At 41.3% G+C, this 22,327-nt stretch overlaps 1 protein-coding gene across 2 annotated transcripts in view; it reads right to left on the reverse strand.

Annotated features, from left to right (window-relative positions):
- Window positions 1-22,327, reverse strand: part of CTNNA3 (catenin alpha 3) — a 1,220,185-nt gene that overhangs the window by 321,171 nt on the left and 876,687 nt on the right. For both annotated transcript variants that reach the window (XM_070752167.1, XM_070752166.1), the window contains exon 12: window positions 2,113-2,313. In XM_070752167.1, coding sequence (XP_070608268.1) covers window positions 2,113-2,313 — 201 coding nt within the window. The remainder of the gene's footprint in view (window positions 1-2,112; window positions 2,314-22,327) is intronic.

The raw sequence follows: 22,327 nt of genomic DNA on the forward strand, positions 1-22,327 counted from the left end.
ATATATATATATATATATATATATATATATATATATATATATATATATATATATATATATATATAAAACATTCATCCATCTATTCATATTACTGCCCGGAGCAGTGTTGTCATTCAACAGTAGTGTTGTCGTTCAACGGCTCCAGGCCTGCCTGCATAGCCATGTTTCTAAAGCCTTGCAGAAGGCCAGGAGGCTGGGGGCGCTGTGAATCTTTGGGGGGAGTTGATTCCAAAGGACTAGAGCTGCTACAGAGAAGGCCCTGCCCCGCGATCCCACCAGTTGGCATTGCTTGGCTGATGAGGAGGCCAACTCTGTGCAATCTAATTGGTTACTGTAACATGTGGGGCAGAAGATAGTCCCATAAATAATCTGGTCCTAAGTCATGTAGGGCTTTATAGGTGGCAACCAACACTTTAAATTGTGTTTGGAGACCGGTCGGAAGCCAGTGCAGCTCACAGAGTGATGGAGTTATATGGGTGTATCTATGTACACTCTTAATGGGTTGCATGGCTACATTATGGACTGATTGAAGTCTCCAAATGTTCTTTAAGGGTAGCCCCAAGTAGGACGCATTGCAGTAATTGAGCCTCGAGGTGATGAAGGCGTGAGTGACTGTGAGAAGAGACTCCCTATCCAAATAGGACTGCAACTGGTGCATCAGGCAAACCTGTGGAAAAGTCCTCTTAGCCACAACTGAGAGCTGTGGTTCTAGTCTCAGCTGCAGGTCTAGGAGGACTCCCAAGTTGTGGACCCACTTTGAGGGGGTAAAAGTTTCCCTTCCCAGAGTAATGGATGGACAGATGGAATAGTCCTTGGGAGGCAGAACCCATAGCCATTCTGTCTTGTCAGGGCTGAGCTTGAGCCTGTTGACACCCATCTAGAACCTCACAGCCTCCAGACGCCGACACATCAATTCTACTGCTTCACTGAATTGACATGGGGTGGAAATGTATAGCTGAGTGTCACCAGCGTACTGCTGGAAACTCACCCTGTGCTGTCGGATGATCTCACCCAGCGGTTTCATGGAAATGTTGAATAGTATGGGGGAGAGAACTGATCCCTAAGGCACCCCACAAAGGAGGGGCCTAGGAGCCGATCTCTAACCCCCCACTAACATCGACTGCGACCGACGAGAAAGGTAAGAGGAGAACCACCATAAAATGGTGCCTCCCACTCCCAGCCCTTCTTGGCGCAGAAAGATACCATTGTCGATGGTATCAAAAGCCGATGTCATGTTTTATCTATTTTTTGATATAGTAAGTAACATATGAAACAGATATTAAAGATAGAAATCATAGGTCTCCTAGTGCACACAGAAAAGTAGGCAAATATTCATAAATCGATACCTTTAACTTTTGTAATAAAATACATAATGTCAGAGTGTGAACAGGAGCAAAATGCAGTACACAGAAATTTGTCTTACAAACAGTGGTTTATATAAAACACACACACACACATCACATGTTTTTGCTGAATTTTTAAAATTAAGGGAGACTAGGATAGCACTATACGACAGAAAAAACTATCTATCTATCTATCCACCCACCCACCCACCCACCCACCTACCTACAAACAGTGGTTTATATAAAACACACACACAAACACATATCACATGTTTTTGCTGAATTTTTAAAATTAAGGGAGACTAGGATAGCACTATACGACAGAAAAAACTATCTATCTCTCTATCTCTCTATCCATCCATCCATCCACCCACCCACCCACATACATACATACATACATACATACATAGTGGTAGGTACATACAAGGCAGTCAATCAATCTTCACCTCTACACAGAGAACTACAATGCAGATAGAACATGATGAAGAGAAAGACACACAAAGAGAGAGAGAGAGAGAGAGAGAGAGAGATGCCCTCACATGGTCTCCCTCATATAGATAGCTTCTAAAAGTGGCAGCAACTCTGCTGACTCATCCTCATTATATCAGCAATTCAGTTTACAGTCTTACATCAGCTGGTCAGCTATTAAATCAGCATTATTCTGACACATGAATCAACTATAATTTCTGTTTTAAGGAAAATTGGTTATATTCCTCATGGAATCACAAGAGAAATTAAGAATTTAGAAAAAAGATGCATATATACCTACCAGCATTTGAGAGGTAGCACACATTTCTCATCACTGCTTCCGTGTAGGCTCCTGTCTCATAATTGTCCATCTCGCCAGAGACAATGTTCACCACTCTTGCTGCCCTCCCACGGATGGCACCAGCTGCACAGTCCAGCTCATCGGGATTCTGCTCTCTTAGGGCAATAATGCACTTGTTGACGTCCTCCAGGATATGGCCTTCTATGAGAAAATGACATCACGTAAGGTTACTTCGAACCAAGTGCCTGGACTAGTTTCTTTTCTATCAACAAGACAAATGAATGGAATCAACTGATTGATGTTATAGCCCAAGGATGTCAGTCTCAAAGCTTGGGGGTCAGATCCAGCTCATAGGGTGTAGGGAAAGCAAGTAGGATGCTTGGCTGCATAGCTAGAGGTATAACAAGCAGCAAGAGGGAGATTATGATCCCGCTATATAGAGCGCTGGTGAGACCACATTTGGAATAATGTGTTCAGTTCTGGAGACCTCACCTACAAAAAGATATTGACAAAATTGAACGGGTCCAAAGACGGTCTACAAGAATGGTGGAAGGTCTTAAGTATAAAACATATCAGGAAAGACTTAATGAACTCAATCTGTATAGTCTGGAGCAGCGTTTCCCAACCGGTGTGCCGCGGCACACTAGTGTGCCGCGAGACACCGTCAGGTGTGCCGCGGCGAGAGGCGGCGGAGGAGAGTGGGCGGATCGGGCGGGCAATGGGGCAGGGCGGAGAATCCAGGGGCGCGTTTGGCCGGAGGCACCTACTGCCGCACCTCCCTGCCCCTGCCTCCCCACGGTGCCTCCGGCCAAATGCGCCCCTGGCTTCTCCGTCCTGCCCCATTGCCCGCCCGATCCGCCCACTCTCCTCTGCCGCCGCCTCCTGCCTTGGGGCGAGCAATCCGGGAGTCTGGGACTGTGTGGCTTTGCGCCATGAAGAGAAAACGGCCGACTTTTCCCTGCTGCCGTTTTCTCTTCATGGTGCAAAGCCACACAGTCCCAGACTCCCGGATCGCTCGCTTCTCCGGTCAGCAAAGCCATCTGCCCAGGAAAGCGCCGCGCTGGCCGGAGAAGCGAGCGATCCGGGAGTCCGGGATTGTGTGGCTTTCGGCCGGGCTAATGGGAGCCGGCGCGAGGCCGGGCGCTGGGGACGTCTGGGAGGGCGAGGAGGCTGATGGCTGCTGCGCACTCCACTCTCTCTCCGGCTCTCTCTCGCTCTTTCTTTTTCTCTCTGTTGCTGGCGTGGTGAACGAGAGAGAAAGAGAGAGAGAGAAAAAGGAGGGGAGAGAGAATGAGAGAAAGAAAGCAAGAGAAAGAGAGGGAAAGAAAGCAAGAGAGAGAGAGAAAGAAAGGGGGGAAGGAGGGAGAGGGAAAGACATAGAGGGAGGGAAGGAGGGAGAGAGAAAGAGAGCAAAAAAGAGAGGAAGAAAGAAAGAAAGAGGGATGGAGAGAAAGAAGGGAAGGAAGGAAGAGAGAGAAAGAGGGAGGGAGAAATAGAGTGAAATGGAGGAAGAGATTTTTTTTTTTGTCCAAACTTTTCTTTAGCCCCCCCGCCCCCCTTTCAGTGTTCCCCAGAATTTTGAAAACATGAATAATGTGCCGCGGCTCAAAAAAGGTTGGGAAACACTGGTCTGGAGGACAGAAGGGAAAGGGGGGGGGATATGATCGAAACATTTAAATATGTTAAAGGGTTAAATAAGGTCCAGGAGGGAAGTGTTTTTAATAGGAAAGTGAACACAAGAACAAGGGGACACAATCTGAAGTTAGTCGGGGGAAAGATCAAAGGCAACATGAGAAAATATTATTTTACTGAAAGAGTAGTAGATCCTTGGAACAAACTTCCAGCAGACATGGTAGGTAAATCCACAGTAACTGAATTTAAACATGCCTGGGATAAACATATATCCATCCTAAGATAAAATACAGGAAATAGTATAAGGGCAGACTAGATGGACCATGAGTCTACGGAGAGGGGCGGCATACAAATCCAATAAATTATTATTATTATTATTATTATTATTATTATTATTATTATTATTATTAATATTAATTATTATTATTATGAGGTCTTTTTCTGTGGTCAGACTTCTATGTTTCTATGTAGGGTAAAGTGACCAGATTATAATTTCAGTAAAGTGGGACACCATTGATGGGGGGGGGGCACGACTGAAAAATCTCTGGAACACCAGAGAGGTTCACGATCTCTTCTCCAACCATCCAATCTCTCTCTCTGGCTCTCTCTCTTTCTCTCTCTCTCTCTTTCTGGTCACCTTAGTGTAGGGCCACCCTGGAAATAGCGAAGGAGAGAGTTGCAGGAGGCCATCACAGCTGAAAACAGAGCTCTGGAGCCTGCTTTCTCTGACAGAGCACTCAGACCCCGACAGACACACTCAACATGAATGATGATGAGCTGACCATGCCCACCCTAACCACATCCGCTCTGGCTCTCTGCGGTCAAACACAAACCTGATGCTGCCCTCAATGACATCCCAGCCAAAATTTCATATGTAGATACAGGTCAATATACAAACAATATATTGTACTAATATAAAAGAATTCTTTAAAGCTCTATACATAAATGTCCATGAACTCTTACGGACATTTTATGAAGTTTTCCTTCTTTTTCTATTCTAGGTATAGTATATTTATTTATTTTTATTTATTTATATTATCCAATACACAATACACATTGAAGAGAATAGACAAGTAGTAATATATAAAAAGAAAAGGATAGAAGAAAAGATATAAAAATAGAGAAGATATATGAAAGGAAGAAAAGATAAAGGAGATAAAGGAGAGAAGATTGGACAGGGGACGGAAGGCACACTGGTGCACTTACGCACACCCCTTACTGACCCCTAAGGAACCTGGAGAGGTCAATCGTGGATAGTCTAAGGGAGAAATGTTGGGGGTTAGGGGTTGACACTACTGAGTCCGGTAATGAGTTCCACGCTTAAACAACTCGATTGCTGAAGTCATATTTTTTACAGTCAAGTTTGGAGCGGTTAATATTAAGTTTGAATCTGTTGCGTGCTCTTGTGTTGTTGTGATTGAAGCTGAAGTAGTCATTGACAGGTAGAATGTTGCAGCATATGATCTTGTGGGCAATACTTAGATCATGTTTTAGGCGTTGTAGTTCTAAGCTTTCTAGACCCAGGATAGTGAGTCTAGTTTCATAGGATATTCTGTTTTGAGTGGAGGAGTGAAGGGCTCTTCCGGTGAAGTATCTTTGGACATTTTCAAGGGTGTTGATGTCAGAGATGTGGTAAGTGTTCCAGACAGATGAATTGTATTCAAGGATGGGTCTGGCAAGTTTTGTAGGTTCTGGTGAGTAGTGTGAGATTGCCAAAGCAGAAGCTGCATAGGATCAGGTTAACAACTTTAGAAGCCTTTTTGGCGATATTGTTGCAGTGGTCATTTGATATTAGTGTTCCAAGGTCTTTCACTGAGTGGGGGTCGGTATTTACTTTTCATAATAAAATAAATGCAGTATTTAATATGGTATAATCACGTGCTTCAATTGTTTATTTAGTTTATTATATTTTCAACCTAATCTTACATCACTTTTAATTGCCAACTCCTGGGAAGGTAGTTTTTAGGAAAATTACTGTTCCAATAACACCCAATAGACTTGGGGCTTAAGTAAATGTAAAATCCTCAAGTTAGTATTATATATTTTAAGATTGGCAAAAACATGCTACAGTCAGAAAGAAAATCTATACCAAGCCTCCACATAGGTAATTAAAATTAGAATAATTCATCAGCAAGTCATAATGCATTATTCGTGTTCAATCATCTCTATGTTGTTGTGGTTAGCTCTGACCCAGCTCCTGCCCCAAGGACTGTGAATGTGGGGGAGACATCCACATGCTGCAGGCCTGTTTTGCCCCCGGTGGAATCTGCTGATGAAGGCTCCTCTGACCAAGAAGACATGAGTGACAGGGAGGAGGAGAGTGTGGCAGACAGCTCAGAAGGAGATCAATTATCTAGCTCCTCCTTGGATTCAGAACAAGAGTTAATGATACAGCCACGCATGCGGAAAGCGATGCATAGGCAACAACAACTGAGAGATTATTATCAAAGAAAATGCGGCCACCTGTGGTTGGCTGGGGCTGTGGTAATTAGTGAGGCTGCTATAAATAGCAGCCTGTGGGTTTGTTGTGTTTCATGACTGCTTTACTGACTTGGACTTTTTGTGTGCTGCTTTTTCCCCACTTTGAAACTAAACCAGAGCAAAGTGTGTTTCACTTTGTAAAGAAGAAGGACTATGAATTGCCTCACAGCTGCAAGCTAAGTATCTCAGAACTGATAAGGGACTTGTACAAATTACCAGTTTGTTTGGAGACGAGTGCTCTTTGCTATACCAAAAGAGGGCTTAGGTTAAGTCATTATAAAGAACATTGTTTTGAATTTTCAAACATGTGTGTGTCTGAAATTTGTACCTGTGAATTTTTGGGAGGATTCTACCAGAGAGCCCGACAGAACATATATAAGAACCTCTCTTCAGACCAAATGTCAAACTTCATCCAGCTCAGGGATGAAATGCTACCAGTTTGCTCATGCCTGTCAATCATCGGAGAGCTGGTCATGACGGGAGTGTGAGTCTCTGCCCACCCACTCAGATGATGCCATTTGGGTTGTTTTAGGCTCTACACATGCACATAAAAGTTTGTGCATGTGCAGAGGGTAAAAGAACCCAAATGGCTGTGTCCAGGAAGGTGGGTAGAGCCTCACACTCCCTTCACAACCAGCTCTCTGACGACACCACAAGTGAACCGGGAGCATTTCACACCTGATCCAACATATTAATCTATAATACAGGGTATACATACAACTTTTCAGTTGCTCTACATATTTAAAAGAGTTCAAATGAGAATGTTCACTTCAGTCTACAAAATGACCTGATTGGCAGAATTGTGATAAATAGTGATGGGCGAACCGAACTCGCACAATTTGGGTCCGTATTGAATTTTGCGGTGTTTGGTATGCTGAACACGAACACAAAATTTTTTCAAACTTCAGGCAAAGTTCAGGGTCGTGTTTGGCGTTCGGAGCTTTGACGTCACCGGCAGGTTGCTAAGGACACCAAGGTGATCACTTCCTGGATTCCATGGAATCCAGGAAGTGATTACCTTGGTGTCCTTAGCAACCTGCCGGTGACGTCAAAGCTCCGCCCCAGGAATCTCTTCGTGGGAGGGATTCCTCAGCTCCTTCAAAGGGAGGTCTTCACGTAAAAATAAACATTGATATTTTTACAAAAAAGGACGCTGCAGCGGCGCTGCAAGCAAAGGGTGGTCCTTTCACATAAAAATAAACATTGTGGGAGGGATTCCCCTTTCGGGTTCGAGTTCGAGTTCGGTTCGGGTTTGGCTGAATTTTGCATAAACTTCGTCCGAACTTGCCGAACTCAAACACCGTTGGGTTCGCCCATCACTAGTGATAAAGCTTGAATTCAATTCTAATGGGTAGACACATTCTGTGTTGGCAGACATAATCTGAACACAGTTTAACCAACAATAACTTGTGCTGATAGTGAGAAAAACCCATAGCAAGCTATGTTTCCATAGATCACGAACATTTCTCTCCTTATTTCTTCATTTATTTATTCGATTTTTATGCCGCCCTTCTCCTTAAACTCAGGGCGGCTTACAACATGTTGGCAATAGCACTTTTTAACAGAGCCAGCATATAGCCCCCCACAATCCAGGTCCTCATTTTACCCCCCTCGGAAGGATGGAAGGCTGAGTCAACCTTGAGCCGGTGATGAGATTTGAACCACTGACCTATAGGTCTACAGTCAGCGTCAGTGGCCTGCAGTACAGCACTCTGCCTGCTGCGCCATCCTGGCTCTTAATTCCTAGAGTGATGTACTGGGGATGAGAGTTGAAGTCCACGTGTCTTAAAGTTGCCAAGACTAAAAAACACTGTGGTAGTTACTGCATGCCTCTGATAAAGGGAGATGCAGATCAGAAAAGCTTATGATTTCTAAAAAAGGTCATAAAAATGCTACCAGACATCATTTGATTTTTAACACATATACACACACAAATCTTAAAGTGAGTGCTTATTAACAAAGAAAATCACAGAACCAAGGGACCTAGTTGGTTTACGCACATAAGCCCTGCTCTAATTAAGAAATGCATATAACAACCTCTGCTGAGTTTTAATATTATCTCAATAGAAGAAAACGAGCAAGTTGAATAAGATAATAAAACAATTGTTCAGTAATAGAACAATACAGAAAAGGGCAGAGCTCATAGCAGAACTTATCCAAGAGTTCTAAAGTACCTTAATTATACAGTGATACCTTGTCTTACAAACTTAATTGGTTCCGGGATAAGGTTCTTAAGGTGAAAAGTTTGTAAGACAAAACAATGTTTTCCATAGGAATCAATGGAAAAGCGATTAATGCGTGCAAGCCCAAAATTCACCCCTTTTGGCAGCCGAAGCGCCCGTTTTTCCGCTGCTGGGATTCCCATGAGGCTCCCCTCCATGGGAAATCCAACCTCCAAACTTGCGTGTTTTTGTGATGCTGCAGGGGAATTAAGTGCCTTAATTATATTTTTAAAGCATTCCACAGAAAAGCCAGATTTGATAAAGAGCTTCCCCATAGAAACACCATAGCAGCTTGCAAGATAAAATATAGGATAATGGAGTAGAAGGGATCTTGGAGGTCTTCCAGTACAACTCCCTCCTCAAGCAGGAGACTCTGTACCAGTGATAGAAACATTGAAACATAGAAGTCTGACGGCAGAAAAAGACCTCATGGTCCATCTAGTCTGCCCTTATACTATTTTCTGTATTTTATCTTAGGATGGATATATGTTTAATCCAGGCATGTTTAAATTCAGTTACTGTGGATTTATCAACCATGTCTGCTGGAAGTTTGTTCCAAGGATCTACTACTCTTTCAGTAAAATAATATTTTCTCACGTTGCTTTTGATCTTTCCCCCAACTAACCTATTAAAAACACTTCCCTCCTGGACCTTATTTAACCTTTTGACATGTTTAAATGTTTCGATCATGTCCCTCCTTTTCCTTCTGTCCTCCAGACTGTACAAATTGAGTTCATGAAGTCTTTCCTGATACGTTTCCTGATATGTGATGGTGAACCTTTTTTGGTTTGCATGCCAAAAGGGTATGTGTGTGTGTGTGCTACCACACATGCACATGCCCACACCCATTCCCTACCCCACATGCATGCACACACCCCATGCTGCCCCTCCGCATGCGCACAATCCCCCCTATCCCTATGCATGTGCACAGGCCTCACTGAAGCCTGGAACGGTGGAAAAACAGCTAACAACAATGATAAAAACAGCATGTAACAATCCAATTAATAAAACAACTAAAAACCCTTATTATAAAAATGAAACATGCACACAAACATACCATGCATAACTTGTAATGGCCTAGGGGGAAGAGCTATCTCAACTCCCCCATGCCTGGTGGTATAAATGAGTCTTGAGTAGTTTACGAAAGACAGGGAGGGTGGGGGCAGTTCTAATCTCCGGGGGGAGTTGGTTCCAGAGGGCCGGGGCCGCCACAGAGAAGGCTCTTCCCCTGGGGCCCACTAAACGACATTGTTTAGTCGATGCGACCTGGAGAAGGCCAACTCTGTGGGACCTTATCAGTCGCTGGGATTCATGCTGTAGCAGGGGGTTCCGGAGGTAATCTGGTCCAATGCGATATAGGGCTTTAAAGGTCATGACCAACACTTTGAATTGTGACCGGAAACTGATCGGCAGCCAATGCAAGCCACGGAATGTTGAAGAAACGTTGGCGAATCTTGGAAGCCCCACGACGGCTCTCACGGCTGCGTTCTGCACGATCTGAAGTTTCCGAACACTTTTCAAAGGTAGCCCCATGTAGTTTGCCCATTGGGCTGTTTTTCACACCCTGAAGCTTTCAGGGAAACTTCCTGAAGCCTCCAGAGGGCAAAATGGCATTCCCGAAAGCCGAAAATCAGCTGGCTAGCACATGCATGTGCTTGGAGCTGACATAGGGCAATGCCTCACATTCCCTCCAATATGGCTCCGCATGCTACCTGTGGTGCCACAGGTTCTCCATCACTGCCCTATACTCTTCTGGTTTCTGGCAGAAATTCAGCAAGTACAAATAACTTTTATCAAACACATTATTTCATAAACAAAGAAACTCCATTTTATTCTCTTCTCTTCCGGCTATGCACACATTTTATACTGGCGTATCTCTCCTGGCTCTGTTATCTTTCTTAATTGCATTCCTTACATTCCTTCTCCTGCTCTACTAGACAAGATTTATTTCGTAAAAGCATGATCACTAAAAAAAACAGCAGACAGACAGTTAATCACACAGAATACTTGGCTTACTTGGAGAGCGGCATAAAAAACCAACATCTTTTTGTTCGGCAACGTTGAAACTCCACCCTTCTTCTTCATTAGTCCCATAACGTGCCAATTACCTCACTCAATTATTTAACCCATTCATCTCCTTAATATCTTCTTCCAGACCTTTGCTCTCTGCGTTTCTGAATTCTTCTGAATTCAGGATTAACCCAGCGTGCCTCTAATTCTCCCTCACTAGATCCTGAACTCATAGAAACATAGAAACATAGAAGACTGACAGCAGAAAAAGACCTCATGGTCCATCTAGTCTGCCCTTATACTATTTCCTGTATTTTATCTTACAATGGATATGTTTATCCCATGCATGTTTAAATTCAGTTACTGTGGATTTACCAACCACGTCTGCTGGAAGTTTGTTCCAAGGATCTACTACTCTTTCAGTAAAATAATATTTTCTCATGTTGCCTTTGATCATTCCCCAACTAACTTCAGATTGTGTCCCCTTTTTCTTGTGTTCACTTTCCTATTAAAAACACTTCCCTCCTGAACCTTATTTAACCCTTTAACATATTTAAATGTTTCGATCATGTCCCCCCTTTTCCTTCTGTCCTCCAGACTATACAGATTGAGTTAATTAAGTCTTTCCTGATACGTTTTATACTTAAGACCTTCCACCATTCTTGTAGCCCGTCTTTGGACCCGTTCAATTTTGTCAATATCTTTTTGTAGGTGAGGTCTCCAGAACTGAACACAGTACTCCAAATGTGGTCTCACCAGCGCTATATATATATCGGGATCATAATCTCCCTCTTCCTGCTTGTTATACCTCTAGCTATGCAGCCAAGCATCCTACTTGCTTTTCCTACCGCCCCATCCTGTGGCTGGCCTCCCACCTGTTCTACTACCTGTAACCCCGGGCCCCCCACTACTTCATAAACACTATCTGAATCTGAGTCCTCAATATTTTCATCATCCTCCAACTTATCAAGAGTATGTACAACATATATCATTCCAGATAAATGGCTGTCCAGTCTCTTCTGTCCAGTGATGGAGTACCCACAACTTTCAAAAGCAAGCCATTCCATTGATTAATTGTACTCACTGTCAGGAAATTTCTTCTTATTTCTAGGTTGAATCTCTCTTTAATGATCTCCCATCCATTACTTTTTGTCTTACCCTCAGTGCTTTGGAGAATAAATTGACTCTCGTTTCTCTATGACAACCCCTCAAAGTACTGAAAGACAGCTATCATATTATCCCTAGTCCTTCTCTTCGATAGGTTAGGCATATCTAGTTTCCTCAATCATTCATCAGATGATTTAGCCTTCAGGTTTCTTATCTTTGTGCTCTTCTCTGCACCGTTTCTAGGATTTCAACATCTTTTTTGTATCATGGACACCAATAATGATCATCGTGACCTCACAAAGGTGATGCAAATGATGTTGAAAAAAATCCTTTCATAATGGGGGAGGGCAGGGGAATGTTGGCAACTTGACATTCTAGGACTTCATAGGAAAGAAATATTTTACTAACAGGACAGAATGGATAAAGTAGCTCTCCCTTCACAAGCCAAATGGTAAGAGATCGGGAGGGGAAGTATAAATAATAATAATAAAATTAATAATAATAATAATAATAATAATAATTATAATTATAATTATTATTATTATTATTATTATTATTATTATTATTATTATTATTATTAATTGGATTTGTATGCCACCCCTCTCCGCAGACTCGGGGTGGCTAACAACAGTGGTAAAACAAGATGAACAATCCAATTAATAAAAACAACTAAAAAAACCTTATTATAAAAAACCAAACATACACACAAACATACCATGCATAACTTGTAATAGCCTAGGGGGAAAGGATAACTTAACTCCCCCATGCCTGGTGACAAAGGTGGGTCTTAAGTAATTTGCGAAAGACAAGGAGGGTGGGGGCCATTCTAATCTCTGGGGGGGAGTTGGTTCCAGAGGGCCGGGGCCACCACAGAGAAGGCTCTTCCCCTGGGGCCCGCCAAACGACATTGTTTGGTCGACAGGACCCGGAGAAGGCCAACTCTGTGGGACCTTATCGGCCGCTGGGATTCGTGCAGTAGAAGGCGGTTCTGGATATATTCTGGCCCAATGCCATGTAGGGCTTTAAAGGTCATTACCAACACTTTGAATTGTGACCGGAAACCGATTGGCAGCCAAATAAAACTAGTTGATGAGCACCTACAGTAACTACTACATAAGTGCAAGCATTACATGATCACAGAGGTGCAGTAATGGCCATAAGCTCAAGGACCAGTCATAACTACCATTCGATCTGTCATACAGCTGCTCAATAATGGGACATTATTCTGGAATGTGGCATCATCTCCCTCCAACAGTAAAATTGCCCAGATCCCATTAGTCTCCAGGAAGGTTTTGAAAATCTGATTGTTTCTTTCCATGTTAGGGCTACCTCTGCCCCACAAGATGGAGTGTATATTGGTGTGTCCTGATTGTGTTATTGATTAAATCAAAATCATATGCTGCAACGTCCTGCCTGTCAATGACTACTTCAGCTTCAACTGCAACAACACAAGAGCACGCGACAAATTCAAACTTAATATTAATCGCTCCAAGCTTGACTGTAAAACATATGACTTTAGCAATCGAGTTGTCGAAGCGTGGAACTCATTACCGGACTCAGTAGTGTCAACCCCTAACCCCCAACATTTCTCCCTTAGACTATCCACGATTGACCTCTCCCGGTTCCTCAGAGGTCAGTAAAGGGCGTACATAAGTGCACTAGTGTGCCTTTCGTCCCCTGTCCAATTGTCTCTCCTTATCTCATATCTCATATATCTTTTCTTCCTTTCATATATCTTCTCCTCTACTTTTATATCTTTTCTTTATATATAATACTTCATGTCTATCCTCTTCAATATGTATTGTGTATTGGACAAAATAAATAAATAAATAAAAATAAATAAATAAATAAATAAATACATTTATCAAATTTACATAGCTGCCCATTTCACCAAAAGCAATTCTGGATTGTTGTGTTTTCTGCTGAATGGAGTTGTTGAAGTCCACTCTCCCACCTTCCTTTCTTTTGAGAATTAAGTCCTCAATTAATTCTTTACTGCACTATGGTTTTTAATCTACAGTTTTAATTTAATTTAATTTAATTAATTTGACTTCTATGCCACCCACTCCTAATGGGACTCAGGGCAGCATACAACAGTAAATAATACAAATAATATAACAAAAGTCAAATATTAGTTAATAAAGAACAGTTTTGAAATCTTTTGAGCATTTAAAGTTTTTCATTCTTTGCACGGTACTCTTCCTACTCTTTTAATTATTCACATATGTGTTTTGTAGTGAATTATCAAACCGCCTCAAAATGTACATTTTCTAAAACAAGTAATTGTTTATTCAATCCTTTCTGTTGACATAGAGGGAAATGAAAAAAAAATGATCAAGTGATACTCTTCACAGGAATATATAATCTGTGCAAGCAAATCTAATATTGCACATGCTGAGTCCACCTGCAAAGTTTTAATTATTAGTATACTTATATCTGACTTTCAATTATTACCTGAAGATTCAGGCCAGGTGAATTTTACATACAAAATAAGGGGGAATACCATTCTTCTAGCTAGAGAAGCAAAGAATATGAAGTGACACCAATTATATTTTATTTTATTTTATGTACGCTGAGAGCATATGCACCAAGACAAATTCCTTGTGTGTCCAATCACACTTGGCCAATAGAATTCTATTCTATCATATTTGTATTATAGGATCTGGATAAGGCTACCAAGTGCATTACTAAAGACAGGGAGTGCTACATTTTGCTTGTTTTTTTTTTTTAAGTGATTAAAAGTTCCAAATAATATATGAAGTGAAGGATTTGAATTTTTAAAAGTATGCATCTTATTGAAGCCTAATCAAGGGAGAAAAAGGCAGTAATAAAGGATTGTTTAAATTGGAGTCATTACACGAGTCAAAAAAACAGCATAAGATAGATGCTAAGCTACGTCTTTCCCCAAAACTACGTCTTGCACACCAAGACAACTAGACACAAGAACAGTTTTTTCCCGAATGCCATCACTCTACTAAACAAATAATTCCCTCAACACTGTCAGACTTTCTACTAAATCTGCACTTCTATTCTACTAGTTTTTCTCATCATTCCTTTCACCCATTTCCTCCCATGTTAACTGTATGACTGTAACTTGTTGCTTATATCCTAAGATTTTTATTAATATTGCTTCTTCATTGCTTATTTGACCCCTATGACAATCATTAAGAGTTGTACCACATGATTCTTGACAAATGTATATTTTATTTTATGTACACTGAGAGCATATGCACCAAGACAAATTCCTTGTGTGTCCAATCACACTTGGCCAATAAAAATTCTATTCTATTCTATTCTATTCTATTCTATTCTATTCTATGATAGTTTCCTTGAAACAAAGCCTGAAAATTGTGAAAGAAGTTTTCCACTCATCTCAATAGTGTTGATATAACTTTTCAAACAACAATTGAAAATTTTTAGTTAATTCTGTACTTTTTAAAGACTAGACTGATGGGTGGTGGGGGGAGAGAAAGAGCAGTAATATTTCATATTTATTCTCCTTGCTCTCTTAATATTATATGAGTGCAGACATGTCTGCAAAGTTTTATTCTTTATGCAAAGTGAATATAGAGTGACTATTACATTAGATTATGCACAACTAAGTGCTATCCATTTCAGAGATGCCAATAAAATATTGTCAGGAGCTAATGGCCATCTGCTGTTCCTACATAATTGCGCAGGTGAAGACATTGTTTTAAGGAAATATTCCATTGTATCTGCTATATATCTGCTTTACCAAATCCTGCTTTGCCAAATAGCTGTTCCATGGCACTGAAATATGTCTTCTACTATATGTCTTTCTGTGATAGCCGCTAAAAAGTTGCAATTTGCAAATCACTTATACAGCAGACTTACACTTAATCTGCATGACGTTGTCTTTTCCTTGAAAGCAGTAATGGGCAGCCAAAATTTTTACTGCCACACTGTGGGTGTGGCTTATTTTGTGGGTGTTGCTTAATGGTCATGTCACTGAGTAGGAGTGGCTTGCTGGCCATGTGACCAGGTGTGAGTGGCTTGAATGATCATCATTGTTCAAGTGAACTGTTAAGTCTTTGACTTACAACCTTACCAGTGTTGCTCACTGGGGTGATAATTTGCTTTGTGTTTCCTACACTCTACTTCCTGGGTCACCCCCCTGCCTCGGGCTGGGTAGCTAGGCGAACGTGTGGTGCCAGAAGCATAAATGCTGCCAGTGCCGCTTCCACTCACGCCTTCTGCTTGCACCTCAGGCGGGAGGTGGCCACGTGAGGCTGGAGGGCAGCTGGGCAGGAGAGAGGGAAGCTCATCCTAGGCCAGGAAAGAGGAAAGAGGAAAAAAGCAAGGAGCACAGACATAGCAGCAGCAGCAGGGGAAAAAAGGAGAACTGAGCTAAGACCAGTAATCCAGGAAGTGACAGCCACCGATCAGCTGGAGCTGCACACTGATCTTCATTTCCGCCGGTGGAACTGCGTTCCACCCCATCCTGCCTGCTGCCCATCCCTGACTGTAAGGTGTGTATGTGTGTAGGGAGGGGGATGGAAGCAGAGAAGCAAGGGGCAAGGGGTACATAATTGTTTTGGTATTATAATAATCCAATGACATGTAGATTTTGTTATTATACAATTTAAAAAAACAGTAGGAAATAGAGGATTCTACTAGTTAGACCCAAAATGGGACATTTGCACCTATCTCAGAACTGAGATTTCAGAATGCAGAGAAGAGCCAAAAAAAGGAGCTGTACTGATGCATAATTGAGAACCATATTAAGAAGAAGAGCATCTCCATAATTCATTTTAAGATTTTGAATGCTGTTGCATTGTATTCCAGAGGATGGGAATCATAAAAGGAAAGGCTCTGTCAACATTTCAAGTATCGTATTTTTTGGTGTACAGTGTTCCCTTGATTTTCACGGGTTCGAACTTTGCGAATAGCCTATACCACAGTTTCCAAAAAAATATTAATTAAAAAAATACTTCGCGGTTTTTTTTCTATACCACGATTTTTCCCACCCGATGATGTCATACATCATCACCAAACTAATACATTTTGCAAATAAATAACAAATAAAATAATGATTGTTAATAAATAATTATGTTTATAAATATCAGGATCACTAAGTGTCTTATTCAATGGTGAGTACCAGTAATAATGGTGAGTAAATGGTTGTTTAAGGGAATGGGAAATTGTAATTTAGGGGTTTAAAGTATTAAGGGAAGGCTTGTGATACTGTCCATAGCCAAAAATGGTGTATTTACTTCTGCATCTCTACTTCGCGGAAATTCGACTTTCGCGGGCAGTCTCGGAACGCATCCCCCGTGAAAATCGAGGGAACACTGTATAAGACAAATATTTTTCCTCCCTAAAATAGGTTGATAATTTGGGTGCGCTTATACTCTGAATGTAGCTTTTTATTTTTCAGCCCTAACCATCTTACTTACAGGCTCTTTCATTGTTGCTCTCTGGAAAGAATGTTTTCCAAGACCTAAATCTTTGCAGGTTTTTTTTTTCATTGCTCTAACTTGCTCTGAGTAAGTTTCTTTCCAGCCCTAACCTGGTGCTAACAATGTTCCCAGCTCTTACCGGTTTGCAAGCTGTTACATTGTTACTCGCCGCAAAGAAGAATGTTTTCCAAGCCCTAAGTCTTTGCAGGGTTTTTTCCATTGCTCTACTTGCTCAGACTGATGAATACCTGGTAAGCAGATTCTTTAACCTATTTTCCTTCCCCAAAATTAAGGTGTGTCTTATACTCTGGTGCCTCTTATACTCCGAAAAATACGGTAATACCCCCATTGTAGACAGAACTCCAAGGCAGGTTGACTCCTCAAAGAACAGCTTTATTAGAAAGTAGCATCTTGACACAACTGGTGAAAAGCCAATTCTAAATGTTCCCATGCTTTTAATCAATAAATCACATTGTCCAAGCTGGATACTAGCTGGTTGCCTGATTACATCTCTCCTCCTCCTTTGGGAAGCCAGCCATTGGAGTGTCCCTAACTCATCGGAATGCTGTGTTGTTTTGACTACAAGCCAGTGATGGTATTCAACTGGTTCAGACCAGTTCAGGTGAACCGGTATAAAGCCCTTCATGGCACCAGACCAGATTATCTCAGGGACCGCCTTCTGCTGCACGAATCCCAGCGACCAGTTAGGTCCCACAGAGTGGGTCTTCTCTGGGTCCCGTCAACTAAACAATGCCGCTTGGCGGGACCCAGGGGAAGAGCCTTCTCTGTAGTGGCCCCAGCCCTCTGGAACCAACTCCCCCCAGAGATTAGAATTGCCCCCACCCTCCTTGCCTTTCGTAAGCTACTTAAAACCCACCTCTGCCATCAGGCATGGGGGAACTGAGATACTCTTTCCCCCTAGGCCTTTACAATTTTATGCATGGTATGTCTGTATGTATGTTTGGTTTTTATATTAATGGGTTTTTACTATTGGATTATTTTGTATACTGTTTTATTATTGTTGTTAGCCGCCCCGAGTCTCCGGAGAGGGGCGGCATACAAATCCAATAAATTAAATTAAATTAAATTAGCGGAAATTCTGAGTGGTTTTGAAAACCTGTAAATACTCTGGCTGGCCCTGCCCTCCTGCCCCCACCATTCCCTGTCCTATATTTCCTTGTTTTGTAGCTCAGCTGATTTGCACGTCACAACAGGTTGCCATGCCTCCGGTGGGCTCAACAACAGTTCAGCTCATAGTAGGAAAAAAATTGGAATCCCACCACTGCTACAAACATACATCTACCTGTACCACCTTTCAACTCCAAGCTGTGTCAGCCTTAAGCCATGTAGAAAGATTCACCGATTGTAAAGACACACACCTGACAGGGTCTTTTTCTGGTCGGGCAGTGTGGTCGGGCAGTAGGAAAAGCAAGTAGGATGCTTGGCTGCAAGCTAGAGGCATAACAAGCAGGAAGAGGGAGATTGTTATCCCCTTATATAGAGCGCTGGTGAGACCCCATTTGGAATACTGTGTTCAGTTCTGGAGACCTCACCTACAAAAAGATATTGACAAAATTGAACGGGTCCAAAGACGGGCTACAAGAATGGTGGAAGGTCTTAAGCATAAAACGTATCAGGAAAGACTTAATGAACTCAATCTGTATAGTCTGGAGGACTGAAGGAAAAGGGGGGACATGATCGAAACATTTAAATATGTTAAAGGGTTAAATAAGGTTCAGGAGGGAAGTGTTTTTAATAGGAAAGTGAACACAAGGACAAGGGGACACAATCTGAAGTTAGTTGGGGGAAAGATCAAAAGCAACGTGAGAAAATATTATTTGACTGAAAGAGTAGTACGGTAGATCCTTGGAACAAACTTCCAGCAGACGAGGTTGGTAAATCCACAGTAACTGAATTTAAACATGCCTGGGATAAATATATATCCATTGTAAGATAAAATACAGGAAACAGTATAAGGGCAGACTAGATGGACCATGAGGTCTTTTTCTGCCGTCAGTCTTCTATGTTTCTATGTTTCTATGATGCCAGATGGACTCTGTCTCAGAGCCTCTCCTGCTGGACATAGCAAGATGGCATGGGAAGACGCTCCATGCCATGATATGAAAGTAGGAACCCAGAGATCGCCAACAGTTCATGTTTGGCTTCAGTGAACAGAGTCAATGAAAAAGCTTCAAGCAGCCAAGAATTATTGGAATAAAGTAGAGAAATAACGAACGAGAAGATTAGAAAGACTCCAGAATTCTTCCTACTAGATATCTCAGATATGAAATATAAAAAAAGAAATATATTATTTAACAATTCACATTTTAGTTGCGGCAAGGATTACATTTGCGCAGAAATGGAAAGAAAAGGAAATACCAAAAGATGAAGAAGTATTTAACAAAATCATGGAATGTGCAGAATTAGATATGATGACAAGACGTTTGAATAATCAAGTGGAAACAGAATTTTACAAAATATGGGACAAAGTGTATAAATGGTGGAATCTTAAAAATTAGTTTTAAAATTATATATGAATAAATTTAAAACCATCTGAATTTATTAAATTGAATATATATATATATATGTGTTTTCGTAGATTTTCACGGGTACAGGTATGACGGTGTTGATATATTCGGGTTTCTTTCCTACATGGGAAGAAACCCGAATATACCAAGACCATATTGTTATAATAGATATAAAGTAGTAGATTAAAAATAGTATAATCACAGAGTATTTTTTCAATTTTAGTAATTTTAAATGCATTTTTTATTTGTTTAATTAATTGACTTTAACTAGTTTAATTATATTATCAAAATGATATTTTAGAAATAAATTGGGGAAAAAAAATTATAGACATGAGAACTCATTTGAGTTATATGAATTATAATATAAAATAGAAATATAGAGGTAAATTTAATAAAAACGTAGAATCTTATAAATTGTATTTCTGTATTGATCTGACTACAGTTAGATTTCTATGACGAGCAGAGCAATGGTAGCTCCTTTAAATGTTAAATGTTGTCCGTCTTGTCTGTTAAAGAAAAACAATAAAAATATATATTTTTTTTTAAAAAAGGAAAAGCTTTAAGTGGATCTGTGCAAACGTTTTGGAAAAAAATAAATCTCCAGAATATGTTGAAGGTGTTGAGGAACTGCTAAATGCATACCAATGTCTTGTATGTCGCATGTCTCTGAAAATACACTTTTTGCATTCACATTTAGATTTCTTCCCTCCAAATCTTGGGGATGTAAGCAATGAACAAGGAGAGTGGTTTCACCAGGACATTAAAATGATGGAACACTGCTACCAGTATTTTTGGAATGACTCAATGATGGTAGATTACTGTTGGATATTATATAGGGAGAACGTTGAAAAATCGTATCGACAGTTTATTGTCAAGCATTTTTAATTTTTGCTCATATTTTAGTTTCTATTTTGCATGTGAAATTATTTTGGTTCAATGAAAACTGTTTTGTAAAGTCAAGCATTTTTTTAATGATAGGTAGATTACTGTTTTCTTAATGTCACCAGTATACAGTGTTACCTCATGATACGAACCCCTCATCTTACGAACAACCCGAGATATGAAACCGGGGTTCAGAAAATTTTTGCCTCTTCTTATGAACTTTTTTCTTCTTACGAACCCGCTGCCGCCGCCGAGAAGCCTCGCCACCCAGCTGTCACTTTTTGAAACAGCTGGGGGGCTTCCCAGCATCCTCCTGATCCCGAACGCCAAACCCGAACTTCCGGGTTCGGCATTTGGGAGGCCTCCGAGAAGCCCCCCGGCTGTTTCAAAAGGTGACAGCCGGGCGGCGGGGCTTCCCAGAGGCCTCCCGAACGCCGAACCCAGAAGTTCGGCAAAGGTTCAGGTTTGGGAGGCCGCTGGGAAGCCCCGCCGCCTGGCTGTCACCTTTTAAAACAGCCGGGGGGGCTTCCCAGCAGCCTCCTGAACCCGAACGCCAAATCCAAACTTCCGGGTTTGGCGTTTGGGAGGCCTCCGAGAAGCCCCCTGGCTGTTTTAAAAGGTGACAGCCGGGCAGCGGGGCTTCCCAGCAGCCTCCTGAACCCAAACTTTTGCCGAACCTCTGGGTTCGGCGTTTGGGAGGCCACTAGAAAGCCCCGCCGCCCAGCTGCCACCTTTTGAAACAGCCGGGGGGGCTTCTCGGCGGCCTCCTGATCGCCGAACCCGGAAGTTCGGGTTTGGCGTTTGGGTTCAGGAGGACGCTGGGAAGCACCCCCGGCTGTTTCAAAAGGTGACAGCCGGGCGGCGGCGTTTTTTGGCGGGTTTTTTTTTGTTGTTGCACAGATTAATTGATTTTACATTGTTTCCTATGGGAAACAATGTTTCATCTTACGAACTTTTCATATTATGAACCTCCCCCTGGAACCAATTAGGTTCGTAAGACGAGGTATTACTGTATTACCTATACCTTATAATAATTATGATGCTCCATGGAAACTATACTTGCTACAGAAAAACTATGTACATTTGTGAAATCAGAACAAAAAAATGATTCAGAAATGGGCAAGGTCAAACTGCGATGATTTTAAAAATAAAGTTGTAGACCTATGTTATAAGCCAATTTGCTTTATCCAGGCAACCTGAAGATGGAAAACATCTATTAGTTGATTAATCTAGGAAAAATCAATAGAATTAAATTGGATGCATTCAGTCTTACTCCTATAAATCAGATGTAATATAAACAGCAATCATTTTATCTATTTTATAATTCAGAATATAAAAATATTGCATTCTAATTATAGTTCAAAAAAAGAGGAAGATGGAGATTAAATTGCAGGACTTTTTGTGTCTTGTTCATAGTTTTGACTTTAAATTATTTTACTGCTAAGTTATGATGCATTCAATAGGAGAGAATGGGACAGGGGACGGAAGGCACTTTAGTGCACTTGTACTCGTCCCTTACTGACCTCTTAGAAATCTGGATAGGTCAACCGTAGATAATCTAAGGGTAAAGTATTGGGGATTTGGGGATGACACTATGGAGTCTGGTAATGAGTTCCACGCTTCAACATATTAAGTTTAAATCTGTTGGGTGCTCTTGTGTTGTTGTGGTTGAAGCTGAAGTAGTCACCGACAGTCAGGACGTTGCAGCATATGATATTGTGGGCAATGTTTAGATCTTGTTTAATGCGTCGTAGTTCTAGGCTTTCTAGGCCCAGGATTGAAAGTCTAGTCTCGTAGGGTATTCTGTTTCGAGTGGAGGAATGAAGGGTTCTTCTGGTGAAGTATCTTTGTTGAAGGCTACCTATTGAATGCATCATAATGATTATGAAATTCAAACAAAGGATTTCCCTTTACTAAAATATTGTAATTCATA

Source organism: Erythrolamprus reginae, chromosome 5 (genome assembly GCF_031021105.1).
Source record: "Erythrolamprus reginae isolate rEryReg1 chromosome 5, rEryReg1.hap1, whole genome shotgun sequence".
Lineage (NCBI taxonomy): Eukaryota > Metazoa > Chordata > Lepidosauria > Squamata > Dipsadidae > Erythrolamprus > Erythrolamprus reginae.